Here is a 16,495-nt window from a genome sequence, read left to right on the forward strand (position 1 = left end):
CCAGACCAAAAATCCTAATAATCAAACTAATTCATAAAAATTATTAATGTTAATAATAATATAGGGAACCCACAACAATTAAAAAACAAAAACATTTATTTAATAGATAATAACAAACGAGATTTCAATGATATTTTGGACAACTCAAATAGGAAATGAAATCTCTATTTCTGAAATGAAAATACATGTTCTGACTTTTCTAACCTTTATCATTACTGCAATGCTTGAAACATATACATACTTGTATTTTAAAAATACCGTTCAATAAGACCCCCAACCTTTTGTTTTACCTTTTTGGAGAGGAATTGAAGCATTAATTCATGGCTCTGTGTAAATCCCTTTATATACTGTCTATGGTAAATCCGCCTTGAATGTCCCAGCAGGCTGCCGTACTTCTTACTATAAATACCTTTAGCCAGTCCTCTGGACTCACTGGGTCTTTTTTTCCCTCTGCAATGAAGGTGAGAACATCTATTGCCTACATATATCTTGATTTCACGAAGCAAAATAATTTGCGCATTAGATTTTTATTATGTAGACATAGGCATTTTATGTTATTTATTATATTGTGTAAGTAAGATCTTGACTGTACATTAGATCTTGTGCATTAGAATACTTAGTAAGGGTAATGAGTGTGGCGTCATGAAAATAAGTATGTAATAGTATTTACGATGCATTAATTAATCACATTAAATATGTTCGATTGGTACAGTGTTTACAGACATAACTCACCTTCCTGCTTAAAACTGGCTTAAACCGCCCACGTGTTGCATGCAAATAACTTAGCCTGTAGTATAATACGAAAACGTTGATCAACAGTGCAAAATCCTGGATTCTGCTGTTAAAAGCTTATAATGAAACCGTGCTGTCATGTTTTAGTACTTTATTTATTTATATATTATACTATAGTTATTTTTATTCTTGGACACACAGCAGCGCGTGCTCGTGTCGGTAGGGGGCGTGAGCGCGCAAGACACGTGATTTCAACTCAAAGTGACACTCACTGCTGTCAATCACAATGCAAAGTACTGTAACCACACTGAACCCACTGCAGTGAGGTCTACTTTATAGAAAACAATGCTGTTAAAACAATTATGTTTTAACTCCACTACAGACCCTGAATGAAGGCCTTTTTCTTCCTGTTTGGAAACCACCATGATTTTCCAGCATTAGGTAAAGATTTATGGTCAACAATATTTATAACCATATATGGTCGGATTTCACTTACTAGCCTGCTTCTGCCAAAATTAAATCTTAAGGAAATTTAAAAGTGATCAGAGAAGAAAAATAATAATATTAATAATAAATCTGTTATTTATAAAACACGCAGTTGACATAGGTTTTATTTTTTCTCATATTTGTTTTTAGATTGCAATTTATAAAAGTTCTTATATAAAGGTCTTAATAGTTTAGTATTAAAGAAATTAATACTTTGATTTAGCAAGGATGCATTAAATTGATCAAAGTGACAGTAAATATTTATATACTGCATATATATATAATATATATATATATACTTATATGTTATTTAAATGTTTATAATGTTACAAAATATTTATATTTCAAATAAATGTTGAACTTTCTATTCATCAAAGAATTCTGAGTAAGAATGTAATACGTTGTAATAAATGACATTGTAAAATATATTCAAATAGAAAACAGTTATTTTTAATTGTAATATTTTGATGACTGTAATAATATTTTTTTTGTTTTACTGTATTTTTTATTAAATAAATGCAGCCTAGGTGAGCAGAAGAGACTTCTTTCAAAAACCTTAAAAATATTACTGACCTCAAACTTTTGAACAGTAGTGTAACAGTAGTTTTTCATGCTAGTATTTTACATAATACAGTGTGTGCAGAATTATTAGGCACGTTGATTTTCTGATCATATTTTATTTCCAGGAACATTTTGCCAATTCCAAACCATATTAATCTTAATAACTACTATTAATTTTGTATTTAATCATGTATAAGTGATATATAATTGTTCATGAAGGCTGGAAATTAAAAATGTCTTATTTTCAGGTGTGCAGAATTATTAGGCAAGTTTTCTATTATAGATAAAATAAGCCAACAAAGAGATTTAACAAAGACTGAAAATCTAAAAATTATTAAATCCCCATGAGAAGAATGCAATACTAATGCAATACTAGAGATTGCAGTTAAGGCATGACCATTGGACAGTGAAATGCTCATTGGGTCAGCAGGGTCAGACAAACACAGGTGGAGAAGAAAAGACACATGTTAACTGCAAAAGAATGAAGAATTAAGGTGAAGAATTAAGTGTGAAACCATCAGGAGCCCTTTAGTCTCCAGCACCACCATTTTCCAGAACTGCAACCTACCTGGAGTCTCCAGAAGAGCAAGGTGTCAGGATCTCAGAGACTTAGGTTAGGCAAAGAATCCTAAAAAATGACCCCCTCTTAATAAGAGTCACAAGCTGAAGAGTAGTAAAATACATGAAGACTGTTTTTTTATAGGCTTTATAGACAGACAGATTGAGAGTGACTCTTGAAGGACCAGCACCACATCCTCTTCTACCACTGTTTGAAGAAATCATCTTCCAGAATACGTTTTAATAAGTTTTGTGAGTTAATTTTTAGTCCATCTCTGCAAAACGGACTTCAGGGTAGGAGATGGACTAAAAATAAACTCACAAAACTTATTAAAACTTATTCTGGAAGATGAATTCTTCAAACAGTGGTAGAAGAGGATGTGGTGCTGGTCCTTCAAGAGTCACTCTCAATCTGTCTGTCTATAAAGCCTATAAAAAACAGTCTTCATGTATTTTACTACTCTTCAGCTTGTGACTCTTATTAAGAGGGGGTCATTTTTTAGGATTCTTTGCCTAACCCAAGTCTCTGAGACCCTGACACCTTGCTCTTCTGGAGACTCCAGGTAGGTTGCAGTTCTGGAAAATGGTGGTGCTGAAGACTTAAGGGTTCCTGATGGTTTCACACTTAATTCTTCACCTTAATTCTTCATTCTTTTGCAGTTAACATGTGTTTTTTCTTCTCCACCTGTTTTTGTCTGACCCTGCTGACCCAATGAGCATTTCACTGTCCAATGGTCATGCCTTAACTGCAATCTCTAGTATTGCATTAGTATTGCATTCTTTTCATGGGGATTTAATAATTTTTGACTTTTCAGTCTTAGTTAAATCTCTTTGTTGGCTTATTTTATCTATAATAGCAAACTTGCCTAATAATTCTGCACACCTGAAAATAAGACATTTTTCATTTCCAGCCTTCATGAACAATTATATATCACTTATAAATGATTAAATACAAAATTAATAGTATTTATTAAGATTAATATGGTTTGAAATTGGCAAAATGTTCCTGGGAATAAAATATGATCAGAAAATCAACGTGCCTAATAATTCTGCACGGCCTATATATTGATTAACAACATACAACTGCATTATAAATGCATACAAATAAATACAATGCATATAATTTGCACAATAATTCTGTACAAATCAGATTTAAAAAAAAAGAGTTTTTGCTGAAGTCTAGTCCATCAGTGTGTGTCTTGTGTTAGTGTGTGTGTGTGTGTTTGTGTTCTCTGGGTTTTGCCCTATGAGACGTAACTCTGGCTGTGATGCCACTGTTGTGCCAAAAGTGGGCAGAAAGAAACTGGCTTGTGATCGACCCTGCTGTCCTGCATGGTGGACCAGGGGCTTGGAACGAGGCCGGATAACCCAACCCAGACCTCTGTGTGTGTTAGTGCCCATTTTAGTCTGTTAAACTCTTTCCAAATACTCCATTGTTCCCTTAAATTGTTTTTTTGTTTTTGAATATTCTAGATTTTAACTGTGTTTCATGAACTCAAGACAGACACGGAATGGATGAAGTGGAGCTGCATTTGATATGGGTTGTGACTTAAAGTGCCCCATTATGCTTTTTCGGATATTACAGTTGTGACCAATCAAAACAGACTGAACCATCTGACCAATCAGAGCAGAGTAGACCAATCACAACAGACTGAACCATCTGACCAATCAGAGCAGAGTAGACCAATCACAACAGACTGAACCATCTGACCAATCAGAGCAGAGTAGACCAATCACAACAGACTGAACCATCTGACCAATCAGAGCAGAGTAGACCAATCACAACAGACTGAACCATCTGACCAATCAGAGCAGAGTAGACTAATCACAACAGACTGAACCATCTGACCAATCAGAGCAGAGTAGACCAGTCACAACAGACTGAACCATCTGACCAATCAGAGCAGAGTAGACCAATCACAACAGACTGAACCATCTGACCAATCAGAGCAGAGTAGACCAATCACAACAGACTGAACCATCTGACCAATCAGAGCAGAGTAGACCAATCACAACAGACTGAACCATCTGACCAATCAGAGCAGAGTAGACCAGTCACAACAGACTGAACCATCTGACCAATCAGAGCAGAGTAGACCAATCACAACAGACTGAACCATCTGACCAATCAGAGCAGAGTAGACCAATCACAACAGACTGGGCCATCTGACCAATCAGAACAGAGCAGGCTCTCAGAAAAAAAGGGGTTTAGAGAGACTGGGTCATTTATTAAACTGTTTCAGACACTGTGAGAAAAGAGGTGATGCTGCAATGTATAATAGGAGAAAAGTAAAAGGTTTTTTTTTAAAGTTTTTTTTTACCTTGAATGCATGTAAACCTATCGTAGGAGCCTCCAAAACAAAACTAGGAACCTTTAAAATAGCATAATAGGGGCAATTTAACACAGTACCCTGAACAGAGGTCAAAGGTCGACTGCAGAAAGCTGGACAAGTAAGTTTTCCTCCTCCACTAAACACACACACACACACACACACACACAGGTGTTTTTGCTCCTCGAGGCGTTGCAGCACAGCTTGATGTGCCGTGTCTGTGTCATGAGGCAGCATAGAGCAGAAGGGCGCCATAAATTACTTTGTACACACAATTCCACAATGCAAAGAATGAGTGCCAGCCCGTACAAACCAGCCTGAGTCCCTGTTTCAAGGGGGATTTTAATCCTGTAAAGTTTAGTTGGTCCTAAAATGATCTTAAAGACCTGACAAACAGTTTGAATAATAGACCAATCAATTTTTTTCATTTCCAAACAACTTTGCATGACTGTCATGCTGTTATCTGCAGTATGTTTAGGTTTTAATTCATTCTAATTCTGATAATCAGCTATTTTGAATTTAATTAAAAGTTGTCAAAAAGAAATCAGAGCAACAACAACAAAATAGTCTCTGGATTCCTTCTGCTGATGAAACCGTATGATTTTGTATGAAGTGTGTTGTGATTTTTACTTGCATTAGAAATGGATCTTTGCTTCAATCTTTATTTTGCTTTAATAATTTCAGAAACATGACCAACCAAAATGTTCATCTGCTGCGTGCCACATGTATCCGACTCAACTGAGGTTGTTGATCTCCACCTGCTCTTTGGGCCAGCTGAACAAGATCACATGACCATCACCCACAACATACTTCATTCTGATTGGTCAACTTTTTTAACAAGCCATAAATTGTACAGTTGTTTTCACTCACATCAATAATCCAGTGTCAGTTTATTTATTTTGAAAGCTGTCATAACAGAGATGATCCACAGTGAACTGGTCATTATCACAAAATAAATCTTTTTTCTCCATAATTGATCATGAAAAAAGTAAAAGTTTGGGGTCATTTTTTATTCTGCAAGGATGCATTAAATAGATCAACGTGACACATTGTTTTAAAACATTCTATTTCAAATAGATGCTGTTCTTGCAAACGTTCTATTCATCAAAGTGAATAGATCTGAACGCTAAGGTCTGCCTATTTCAATATTGATAATAATAAGAAATGTTTCTTGAGCAGCAAATCATATTAGAATGATTTCTGAAGGATCATGTGACACTGAAGACTGGAGTAATGATGCTGAAAATTCAGCTTTGCACAGTAGCGTATGTTCACATTTTAAATATGATATGCTTTAATTATATCAATTAACAAATTATAAGAATTTGTTAAGTAAATTATGCTATAATTAATACCTGCATCTAGACTCAAATTATTGCTTTTTTTGGGGGAACTAATAAAACTCTTACTGTAAGTCTTAACTTTAGAATAAAGTCTTCTGATGTGATAATTCTTCTGCCATATAAATATTTAATGAAATAAATTTAAATAAATAACAGCGTGTTTGAGTCTTTGTTAGTCCAGCATGTGAATTTACATGTTTTGGTCCTGTTAGTAACGCATCCCTTTAAAGGTGAGGTTTTGGGAGGCCTCCTCGACTAATATATGCAGAGTCCTTGTTTCTTTCTAAAGGTCAGGTAAAAGGATACGTGCATTTGGGTTTTGTCCTCCAAGAGCTGTGCTTTTTGTGCCAGTGCTTCACCCAAAAACAAAACATATTTAATAAAACACACGTACGCACAATTTGAGTTTCAAACATTTACTAATCATTGAATAATAGTTGAACAGAATGATGGAGGTAAAATAAATAAGTATTTAAGAGCCTGAACAAGGCCAGATGCTAATTGTGCTGCTCTCCATACAGAGACACAGAATAAAATAAGAAACATGACTTAATAGTACATAAAAATCACTTCATTCAACAACATGAAAAGCCTAGCACACACTAGAAGACATAAGCTTGTCCTTTCGAAATCAACTCTCGCATAGGTAAAGTATGTGTGTGAATCTGTGCAAGAACCACATTTCAGGATTGTTCCCACAAAGTCAGAGAGGAGATTGATCTTGAAAGTAAAAAGAAAACAGGAGTTTTTAAATGTGCGCTTGGTCACATGATTCTTAATGTAAATACTCAGAGAGATGTATCCGTTGGTTATCCGTGAAATGTGCACGTTTGTTTAGTATTAATGAGACGCGAGATGTTTATAAAAGTGGCTACTGTGAGTCAAGTAGAAGTGTTTACAGTATGCACACGCACTTTCAGGTTTATATGCAAATATGTTTTACATACCTGTGCATTCAGTCACTAGACCGTGATTCCTCAAACTGTACTTTCTGTTCAACACCATATTGTTTAATGTTAAAGGGATAGTTCACCATTTGCTCACCCTCAAGTTGTTCCAAACCTGTATGAGTTTCTTTGTTCTGTTAAACACAAAAGAAGATGTTTTAAAGAATGTTGCCAATCAAACAGTTGAAGGACCCATTGACCTCCATAGCAGGAAACAAAAAAAATGACTATGGAAGTCAATGGCTACTGTCAACTTTCTGGTTACCAGCATTATTTCAAAATATCCTCTATTGTGTTTAACAGAACAAAGAAACGCATACAGGTTTGAAACAACATGAGGGTGAGGTGAGTAAATGATGACAAAATGTTTATTTTTGGTTGATCTATCCCTTTAATAGTAATCATTTTCCAAAAACTTAAACCCACATACCCTGAGAAACACAGCAAGTAATCTCACCGTTTAAGCATAGCAAATCCCATCACAAATGCTTCAGAAGATATCCTTCCAGTAAAACTACAACATGAGATAAAGCATCCTCCAAGAATACACACACACCAACACACCATACACTCTGTAAAAAGACATTTATATAACCTTTACTCATTCCTTTAACTCATACTCATTCCAGTGTTGACGTCTTGGTTGAGTTGCAGGTTTCGGCGTAGAGTCCTGACTTAAAAGGAAGGGTGCTTCCAAACATTGCTAAAGATCCCTCTTGTTCCATGTTTAAAGTCAAAACAGGTGTGGATGTAGTTTACCCTTCAAGAAGCAACTCACAAAAACTTGCTCAAGGGTATTACAGTTGTAGATCAAGACTGTCCTCTTGCAAACTCTTTCCTTGGGTTACTACTTAATGGAATCAACCTTTTATCTTTGTGCTTGCAGCCCCAATCCTTTTAACCAAAAGTTTACAGGGCAGGACTCAAGGTTTCATTTGGGAAGGGGTTTTGCATGGTCAAAGAAAGTCCTCCAGTTGTCTTTGTTCGTAATTAGACTCTAAACTTCACCTTGGAAATTTTGGCCAAAGGAAAGAGACAGTTCCAATAGTTTTTCTATAGCTTTAAAGGGGTTTCAGATGAATCGAGTAAAATGAAACCTAGTAAAATAGAGGGTGGGGATGTAGAGCAAGTCCAATCTCTCAGAAACTCTCCTTTCCTAGGTTTACTTCTACTTGGAATTGACCCTACAAGTATTGTGCTTGCAGGTCAGATCCTTAACCAAAAGTTGACCAAGCAGGATTCAAAGTATAATTTGGGAAGGTGTAGCACAGTCAAATGTCCTCCAATTGTTTTTGTTCCTAACTGGACTGGTCTTACTTCACCGTAGATCTTTTGGGCAAAGGTGAACAAAAAAGGCATTTCTATAGGATTAAAGGATCTTCAATTGATTCCCTTGATGAAAATAGTAGGTGGGGATGTAGTATATGCCCTTTCTTAGCATTCACTATATTCTCTCTCAAAGATGATTGATGTTCGACAGATTTTAAGTCCGTAGTAGCTGACAGAGTTCAGCTATTCTGTTGGCCCTTCAGAGACTGCTGTGCCGACCCCACTTTTGCTCTCAGGAAGTCTCCAATTCTCCTGCTCTTCGTTGCCTTTCTGTTGATCATCCCTATGTTGGTCTCAAGAGTACTTGGTATTCGAGATCTTCTTCCACAGTAGTGTTTTGAGGTTGTTCAGAACAAGGGAATGATGCACCTCCATCTGCGAAGCAAGCCCGCTGAGAGTCACACAGGTGCGGAGCTGTTTCTCCAGGTCTTCCCTCAGGTCTGATGGCGCTCCGAAGAGTAGGAAGTCTTGCAGTAGCGCGCACACCTTGGCCAAGTTGGGCTGCACCACCTCCACATTGCACTGCCTTGCCAATCGGTCGCACGTCGCAGTACAATCTCGCCCGTAAGTGCAGTCGGCATTTGCCTCGCAAGTTCTCCCTCGCAGGAACCCCTTGACGGCTGCCTCCGATGCTAAGCTCTGAAGGTCCGCCATTTTGAAGTCATAATTTGCATTGTAGCCAACCCTTCTCGGGCTTGCGTCACATATGTAGAAGCTTCCGTAAACGCCATGAAACACCTCCTCCACGAACTCTAGCAGACCGATGGTTATTCGAGCCCTGCGGGGCCAGGCGGGAGCAAGCCACTGGTTTAGAGCGACACCCAGCGCCTCAGGAAATACTGGCTGCAGCCAGTCAGGCACCTCCAGCCTAAAGAGGGCGCTGTGTGCTATGTGTTCGGTCACGTAAAGGTCTCCACAGAAGCCCAGCAGGTGAGGAGCATGTTCTTTATCCTGCAGTGCCACCATCAAAACAAATTCATTGATCTGAAGCAAAGCCCACACGGATTTCGCTTCTGCTAATGAAACTTTGCCGTCACCGTTGACATCAGCTAGAGAAATCACACGGGTTACAAGGGTGCCAAGAGACGATTGCTCTCCAACACTGTCCTGTGAAGGAATGAGAGAAGGAGAAAGGGGAAAATTTAGGAGCATAGAAGTGTTCATTCTAGAGAGCATTTTATTGGAGAAAATCTTTATATGCATTTATGTATGAGATCATTTTAAAAAAATTGGGATTGTTTTTCAGTGGGGAAAAAAAGAAGAAAGTAATTTGCCAATTTTAGGTGTACACTAACAGATTAGCTACTGAGTTCGGTACCAAGTCGGTAATGAAATTTAAAATAGCATTTCCCTCTAGCATTTTAAGCGCTGTTGAATGGATTCTTAAACACCTCTGATTGGTCACTGTGTTCACACGCTCAACATATATGTCTGTGGACTACAATGATCAACGCTTCAAAAACATGTTGTCTTCACCGAGCGCTTACACAGATCCACAAGGGAGCGATTGAAGCCATGTTTTTGAAGCGTTGTTCATTGATTGTAGTCAATCACAGACATATATGTTGAGCGCGTGAACGCAATGGCCAATCAGAGGTGTTTAAGAATCCGTTCAACAGCGCTCAAAATGCTAGAGGGAAATGCTGGTATTGTCACATTTTTTAAATTTCAGTACCGACACAAGCCTCAACATTAACAGACACGGACTAAAAGCCACAAAACTTCATGAGATGTTTAAATTACAGTCTTATCAAGTACACTTGTACGCTGAAGTGTGCATGGCCATTTACAGCATTTGTGTGGGTTGTGTTTAAGTGTGTGTTTGTTGTTCTCCCCTGTGACACTGAAAGTGAGTGTATTGTTCTGGCTGTGACCTTTTCAAGCTCCTTCAGTTATTTTTGGCTTCTCTTCCTTGTTACCCCCACTCCCTCCCCTGCTCTCTCTCCATTTTCACCCTTCTACAGGAGAATGAGGAACAGCCGAAAGCTTAGAGAGGCTTAAACTGTCTTTAGCGCACTTTATGCTTTGCTCTGCAGGACATCAACATCTCAAATCTCAGTCACAATTAGGGCAGGGTGACACAGCGAATATTCTTCATATATTCCTGATCAGTTGAATGGTGATTTCATTTAATCGACATTGCATTAAATGTTCACAAAAAGATGGCATTAGAGATGTCTACACGTCTGCACCACAACAATTCAAGTTAAAGACGTCAAGTTCTAGAATTTAAGGAAAGGCACTTTAGTACTCTATGAGCATAAAACTGGTTTCTTTGTCGAATGCAGGTCTGGTTTGCTGTGATATATGCTTTTAATGTGAAAATGTGTACAATAAAGGAGGTGTAGTAGATGAAGAGACCTTGAGGAAGGAATGCAGCATCGCTCTGAATTCATCCATGGATGTTCCGCGGGTGGGTTTATCATAGAGGTTGTTGTCATGCAGTAGTGGAGTGTCAGGACCCGTTTCTCCTCTCATGCTCTCTTCAATACCACACTTCACCAACAAGGCTTTCTCCTTCCACACAGCACTGTACACCTGCACCACACACACATATATATATTAACAGCTGTGTGACAGATATGGAAAATGAAAAATAATGGAAAGGAAAAATAATTAAATTATTATTTTTATTAAATTAATAATGCATTAAAAAAGGTAAAATAATCTAGTAAAAAGGTAACTAAATAAAAAAGGTAAATATGAAGTAAAATATCTAATGAATATTGTGGGAGGAAAATGTGCTTGTTGTGTGACAAAAAAAAAGATTTCTTTTTTCTTTTCTTTTCTTTATTTTTTTATTCAAATGTAACCTGAACATATTTTCAACATATTCCAAACCTATTTTATTTTAAGAATAATCCATTATTGTATATACATGCCTATTAAGGACCATTATTTATTTATTTTTCATATTGTGACAAAAAAATGAAAAGAAAAAATACATTATTAATAATTAAATTATTTTTAATAAATCAACTAAAAAAAATCCTTTAAAAATAAAAAAGTAAGATTGCAGTATAGGAAAATCACCATTGTGAAAAATGCATATTAAATAAAAAATGGTGAATATTAAGTCAAATGTCTAGATGCATTATCTCAATGAGAATCTGGGAGGAAAATGTGCTTTTTTGTTATGGAAAATAAATTTCTTATATATTTTTTTTAATGATCATCCATGCGTGTGTTTACCTGGTGTGTTGGTGACGTTGAAAGACAGTGTTGAAAAGACAGCGTTTTCTCCTCGCAGAGAGACTTACACACTGACCCCGAGATGATGCCTCTGCGGTAATGATCACACTAAAACACACACAGGAAAAGGATAGGCATTAACCACAAATGCTACACACTGTAAATACTATTTCTTGTCATCTATTCTCAATTAAACAGCCTTGTTCCAGCCACTGGAGGACAAACCTGCCAGTCAGAGGACAGACGGATCATGATGTTATGATGGATTGGTGCTTGGGCAGATAATGACACACAAATGTACAGATCGCTCTAAAGGCAGCGTATTACTTCTCCTTCTCATCTGCGCTCTCTCTTCCTTTTCTGATATATATCAAAGCGGATGTCAGCATGCATGCTGCAAAACAAGAGCTGAAAAGGGCTTTCCTTTCTCTGGGCCTCACCAGGAGTCTAAACTATAACCGTGACACACAGATATGTACAGACGTATATTCACTTTGAAAGGCCTGGCAAATTCGTTTGATACAAGACGGTGAGTAGATGAGATCACTTTTTGGTGAACTATCTTTTTAAGAAAGAATATGTGAATGAGTTCAATCACAAATTCTATATTCAGCTACAGGATGTAAACTCAATCAATCACACAGCATAATTAGCCAACTGTTACAATAAAACTGAGAATATTTAAATGTGGTTTCTATAACAGCATAATTATGGACTGCCAACTCTCTCGCTTCCTCCTTTTAATTTTCCAGTTTCAGCAGATACTGTATGTGCAATGACTTCCTGTCAGTGGCAAATACTAGAGGGCAAAACAGCATAAATATACCCCATCTGTGTATGAGATCGCACTGAGGTGTTTGTCAATCATCCTGAATCATCACAAGACTCTCACTCTCAGTCTTAAGTGGCAAATCCTCTCTATTCTACACTGATTCCATTTAAGTGGCAGGGAATGGCGCTCATGGGAAGAGATGTCCAGCTCAACTTATGCATTATGGAGGATGCAGTGACTTACGATGAGCATGGTACAGACGTGTCCTCTGCAGAGCTCTGAATAAGAGGAATACTGCATGTAAATCACCCAGCTGGCCACCAGAATCCCAAACCACGCCACCAACAGGTACTTGACCTTTACTGCAGGTAAGCGGGACTGAAAGAAACATAAATATACACTCAACAATATTTCACAGGACATATATAAGCTCTTGTTTACATTACATTTTCAAATCGATCTTATTTCCAATTTCATGTTTCAAATTTTTCAATGTGCAGTGTAAAAATCATTATTATTATTATATAAATCTTAACTCAACCTTTGACGTACTTTGACTATATATCATACAATAATGTATAACCATTTCTTTCTTACCTTACAATAAATATATTAAGTATTACACAGAATATATTTTAAAAATAAGCTAAATGTAATATTTAAAATGAATCTTAATTCAACTATTGTCATAATTTTATGATATACAAGCAAATTATTTAGAATAATTTATTTACACAATAACTAAATGAAGTATTACACAAAAATGTGCATATAAAAATATGTAAAAATATAGATGCAAAATGTAATATTAATTTAAATATATAATTTCTTTAAATGCATTTCAAATTAAAATTGAATATTTATCGATGTGTATTATGTCTCAAATGTTTTGCTTTGAACAGTGAAATCATTTTTGTTTTTCATATAAGAAAAAAATATATTAAATTACATGTTGAAACTTGATGATGACAGTGTGATGAATATGCCAGGGTGGAGGGTTGTATGCAGGATTTGTGCCACATTTAAAAGGTCATTTGAAAAACGTTTCTGATTTGAGCAGAAAATCAGAATGGGGCGAGTTGGCTTGCGATGGAACCGTAGCTTTGCTACTTTGAGAGAGAAAGCATTTTAATGGTCATTAGCATGTGTCCTCTTCTCTTGGACAGCTTTCAGGTGTAAAAGGGCACTGAATGCCGGAGGCAGCAAATGTTCTCTGTCCTCGAGTGGGAAAGTGAGTGTGTGTGACTCTGTGAAAACACACATATCTGATTACTGCCTGTTGATACAGACAACTGTTATTAGACACCTAAATTCACTCTGTGTGTTCTCTGAAAACAAGGCCTGAACAAGCAATCCAAAAAATTCAGTTTTTAAAATAAATTTGTGTCATGTAAAAATATGCACTGAATTTTTAATTGAGAAATAAACATTATGTAATCATTTACTCACCCACATGTTGTTCAAAACTCATATGAACAACATTGCAATTGAAAAGACATGCAAATACAAATTATGGGGCTTTCAAGCTTCAAACCGCATGCAAAAACACCATACAAGTAACAAAAAAAGAGGTCATGACCACAATCATGAAACATTTCCCCCTATCTCTTCCTGACACCGTTCATTTGAGTTCACAAAAGTAGAGATGTCGTATGCATGAACGGTTCATTCTTTAGAGTCAAATCCTTTCAGTGAATCTATTGATCTCAATACCAGCCTGATGATTTGTTCACAAATTGAAAACAACAGACGCCCGCATTGACAAGCTCTTGTGTGAGGGGTTTTTTGAGATAGCTTTTGGTTTAAAAGAAGACAAAGACATTGTTATCTGTCTTCGGTCATAACTTCTGGAAAAAAATAGGTCAGACACTTGACAAAGATGACACACCGCCTACATTTGCACACGTTATCAAATGGAGTATACTTTGCTAGCATACGCTAGCGTACATGTGAAAAAACTAAGTATGCTTTGGAATGCTTTAGACTTAGGGTTTAGTTGCATGCCATGTAAGTATGCATAATTTATAGTTATTACTACAGTAACTACATGTGACAAGGGCATTGTTAAATAAAGTGTTACCAAATTAAATAGTCTGTTCCTCACACATGGCTTCAGAAGACTTGGAATATAGCACACAAGTCATCCGGATCACTTTTATATTTTATTAAGCTTTTGCATCATTCTTGGAAGACTGAAAGCCTCAGTTCCCATCCATTGTAATTGCATGGAACAAAACACCAGTGAAACTCTAGTGCTTTTGTTTAACTTCAGGCTGAATCACTGCTGTTTTCGTTCTCTGGTACGAGAGAAAAGAAAGATGCATTTGTCATCTGTGCCATCTTCAGTGCAAGGAGTTGACCTACACAGTCTCAAACGGTCACAGTGTGTACTTCCGTTGAGTGCACTTATGATACAGTCGTGTGTATGTGTGTGAGATTAACTAAAGGTGTGAAAACAGTATATTAACTGCAACATTTAAAATGACAGATCCTCTTTCATATAATTTATGTAACCTGTCTTTTAACAATACAGACGAAGAATGCAATGCATATAAATCAGGAGATTCAGTGATGGTAACAAATGGTCATACCATGCTATATGATAGAATAGGGGTGACCGGGGCTAGTTGTCACACTGGGTCACAAAGACTGTATTTCAGTAACTTTTAGAAGTACACTTACACAAATGTGTGTTTTCATTAACAGAATTTGTTGATATGTTTACATGTTGCCTTTATCATATTTACTGTTTCATTACGTGTGCAATATATATATATACATATGTTTATTTATTTTTTACTGCATATATATATACATACATAGACACTGCTGTTTAGATTTTACTGAAAAGCCTAAATAGGTTAATTTACTGGCAGGTTCCCCCTATAAGTTGGGCATGGTGTCACAAAATGTCAACATATTTCTGGGCAAAAATGTTTAATAGCTAACAGAAATTGACTTTCAAAATTAAACCTGCCATGAGATATCTTTACTAGAGTAAAAATTCTAACTAATCCTGGTTCCCCTTTTCATAGTGCTGAATGACTTCCATTTTTATGTCTCATGGTATTTACACAGTATTCATGATAATGCAATACCCAGGAAACATATTACCTTGTTGCCATACTCAAAAAAATATGGTGATATACCATGGTACTTTTGTGTTACTGTGTTATTTCAATTTCTTTAAAAGGTTTCCGTAGGGAAATTATTCCCAAACATCGTCATTGGAGTGAAGAAAGTTACCTTTAAACCCTTAGATAAGGGACAGAAGAGCACCAGGTGCACCAGCCTGCGTAAACTCCTCGGCATCTTCACAGGAACACTGATGATGCGCAGCACAATTACAGATTCACTTTCTCATCTCGTTTTCTCCTTTACAGACGACACGCCAGCGGTGTTCTCCGGCACAATAAAGAGCAAAAATAATCATTTGCTCTTATTTTATAGCCCTGTGCTTTCGTTTCAAGATGCAATCGGCCGTGCGATGGAGAAACATCCCATGCTGGTGGTGCTCAACTCAAGGGCACGCGCGCGCACACGCATCCATTTGCACGCGCTGCATCCAGAGACGCGCGAGCTCCAGGCATCATCCTCGCGCGACAAGATACGGTACGGCCAAAGATGCTTTAAAAACTAGCTCTGACATTTGCAAGATATTTAGACAGATGTTTGATTCTCCTTGAGAGTGAGAATGAGAATCACTGACGATCTGCTGGAGATTCGGCCTTTCTGTGACTCCACAAAGCGCCTTAAAGGGGAAGAGACTCTGATTTACACTACCGACAGAAAACAAACAATACTGTCTGTCCCTTTAAATAGGACTGATTACAATATAATAAAAACAAGATAAACATCTCTTTAAATGTGATAAAATACATTTATTTCGATTAAAAAAATACCTTTAATGTGTTTTTTTTTAAATAAAAAGACAATATAGCTTAGGCCTACTATCCCTTAAATTTGACCACATACAATAGGATACAATTAAGAGAAATATCCCTTTAAATGTGAAATTTAGAATAGAAAAATATAATAAAAATTTGTTTTTTTTCGGTTTTAATTTCTCTTTTTTATTTATTGAAAGACAATAATAAATTAAATTTGACCAAAGACAAAAATGATATTGCAAGGATATTAAAACCATATACAGGAGGCTAAATAGAAAGACATTTTGAATAAAATATATAAAATAAATAATCAACATAGAACAGAAAAGAATAGGGAATCCCTTTTAATAGAATA

At 36.5% G+C, this 16,495-nt stretch overlaps 1 protein-coding gene and 1 long non-coding RNA gene across 8 annotated transcripts; one reads left to right on the forward strand and one right to left on the reverse strand.

Annotated features, from left to right (window-relative positions):
- Window positions 1–416: 416 nt before the first annotated feature.
- LOC307144521 lies at window positions 417–6,153 on the forward strand. Of its 5 annotated transcripts, none has more exons than XR_013818779.1 (4): window positions 417–461; window positions 1,115–1,173; window positions 3,589–4,788; window positions 5,352–6,153. It is a non-coding gene; the product is annotated as an uncharacterized lncRNA (long non-coding RNA). The 5 variants fall into 5 exon arrangements; XR_013818780.1 differs by having other exon boundaries at window positions 3,811–4,788; XR_013818781.1 differs by lacking the exon at window positions 417–461 and having other exon boundaries at window positions 492–1,173.
- A 260-nt stretch (window positions 6,154–6,413) lies between these two features.
- Window positions 6,414–15,999, reverse strand: dipk1b (divergent protein kinase domain 1B). Of its 3 annotated transcripts, XM_079898195.1 has the most exons (6): window positions 15,497–15,986; window positions 13,200–13,497; window positions 12,494–12,628; window positions 11,479–11,586; window positions 10,648–10,824; window positions 6,414–9,393 (listed from the first exon to the last, which is right to left on the reverse strand). In XM_079898195.1, the coding sequence occupies exons 3-6, from the start codon at window positions 12,548–12,550 to the stop codon at window positions 8,581–8,583; spliced, it is 1,155 nt and encodes a 384-aa protein (XP_079754321.1). In that variant the 5' UTR covers window positions 12,551–12,628; window positions 13,200–13,497; window positions 15,497–15,986; the 3' UTR covers window positions 6,414–8,580. The 3 variants fall into 3 exon arrangements, with proteins under 3 accessions (XP_079754321.1, XP_079754319.1, XP_079754320.1); XM_079898193.1 differs by lacking the exon at window positions 13,200–13,497 and having other exon boundaries at window positions 15,497–15,999; XM_079898194.1 differs by lacking the exons at window positions 12,494–12,628; window positions 13,200–13,497 and having other exon boundaries at window positions 15,497–15,659.
- Between the last annotated feature and the right edge of the window lie 496 nt (window positions 16,000–16,495).

Source organism: Squalius cephalus, assembly GCF_949319135.1.
Source record: "Squalius cephalus genome assembly, chromosome: 17".
Taxonomy (NCBI): Eukaryota; Metazoa; Chordata; class Actinopteri; order Cypriniformes; family Leuciscidae; genus Squalius; species Squalius cephalus.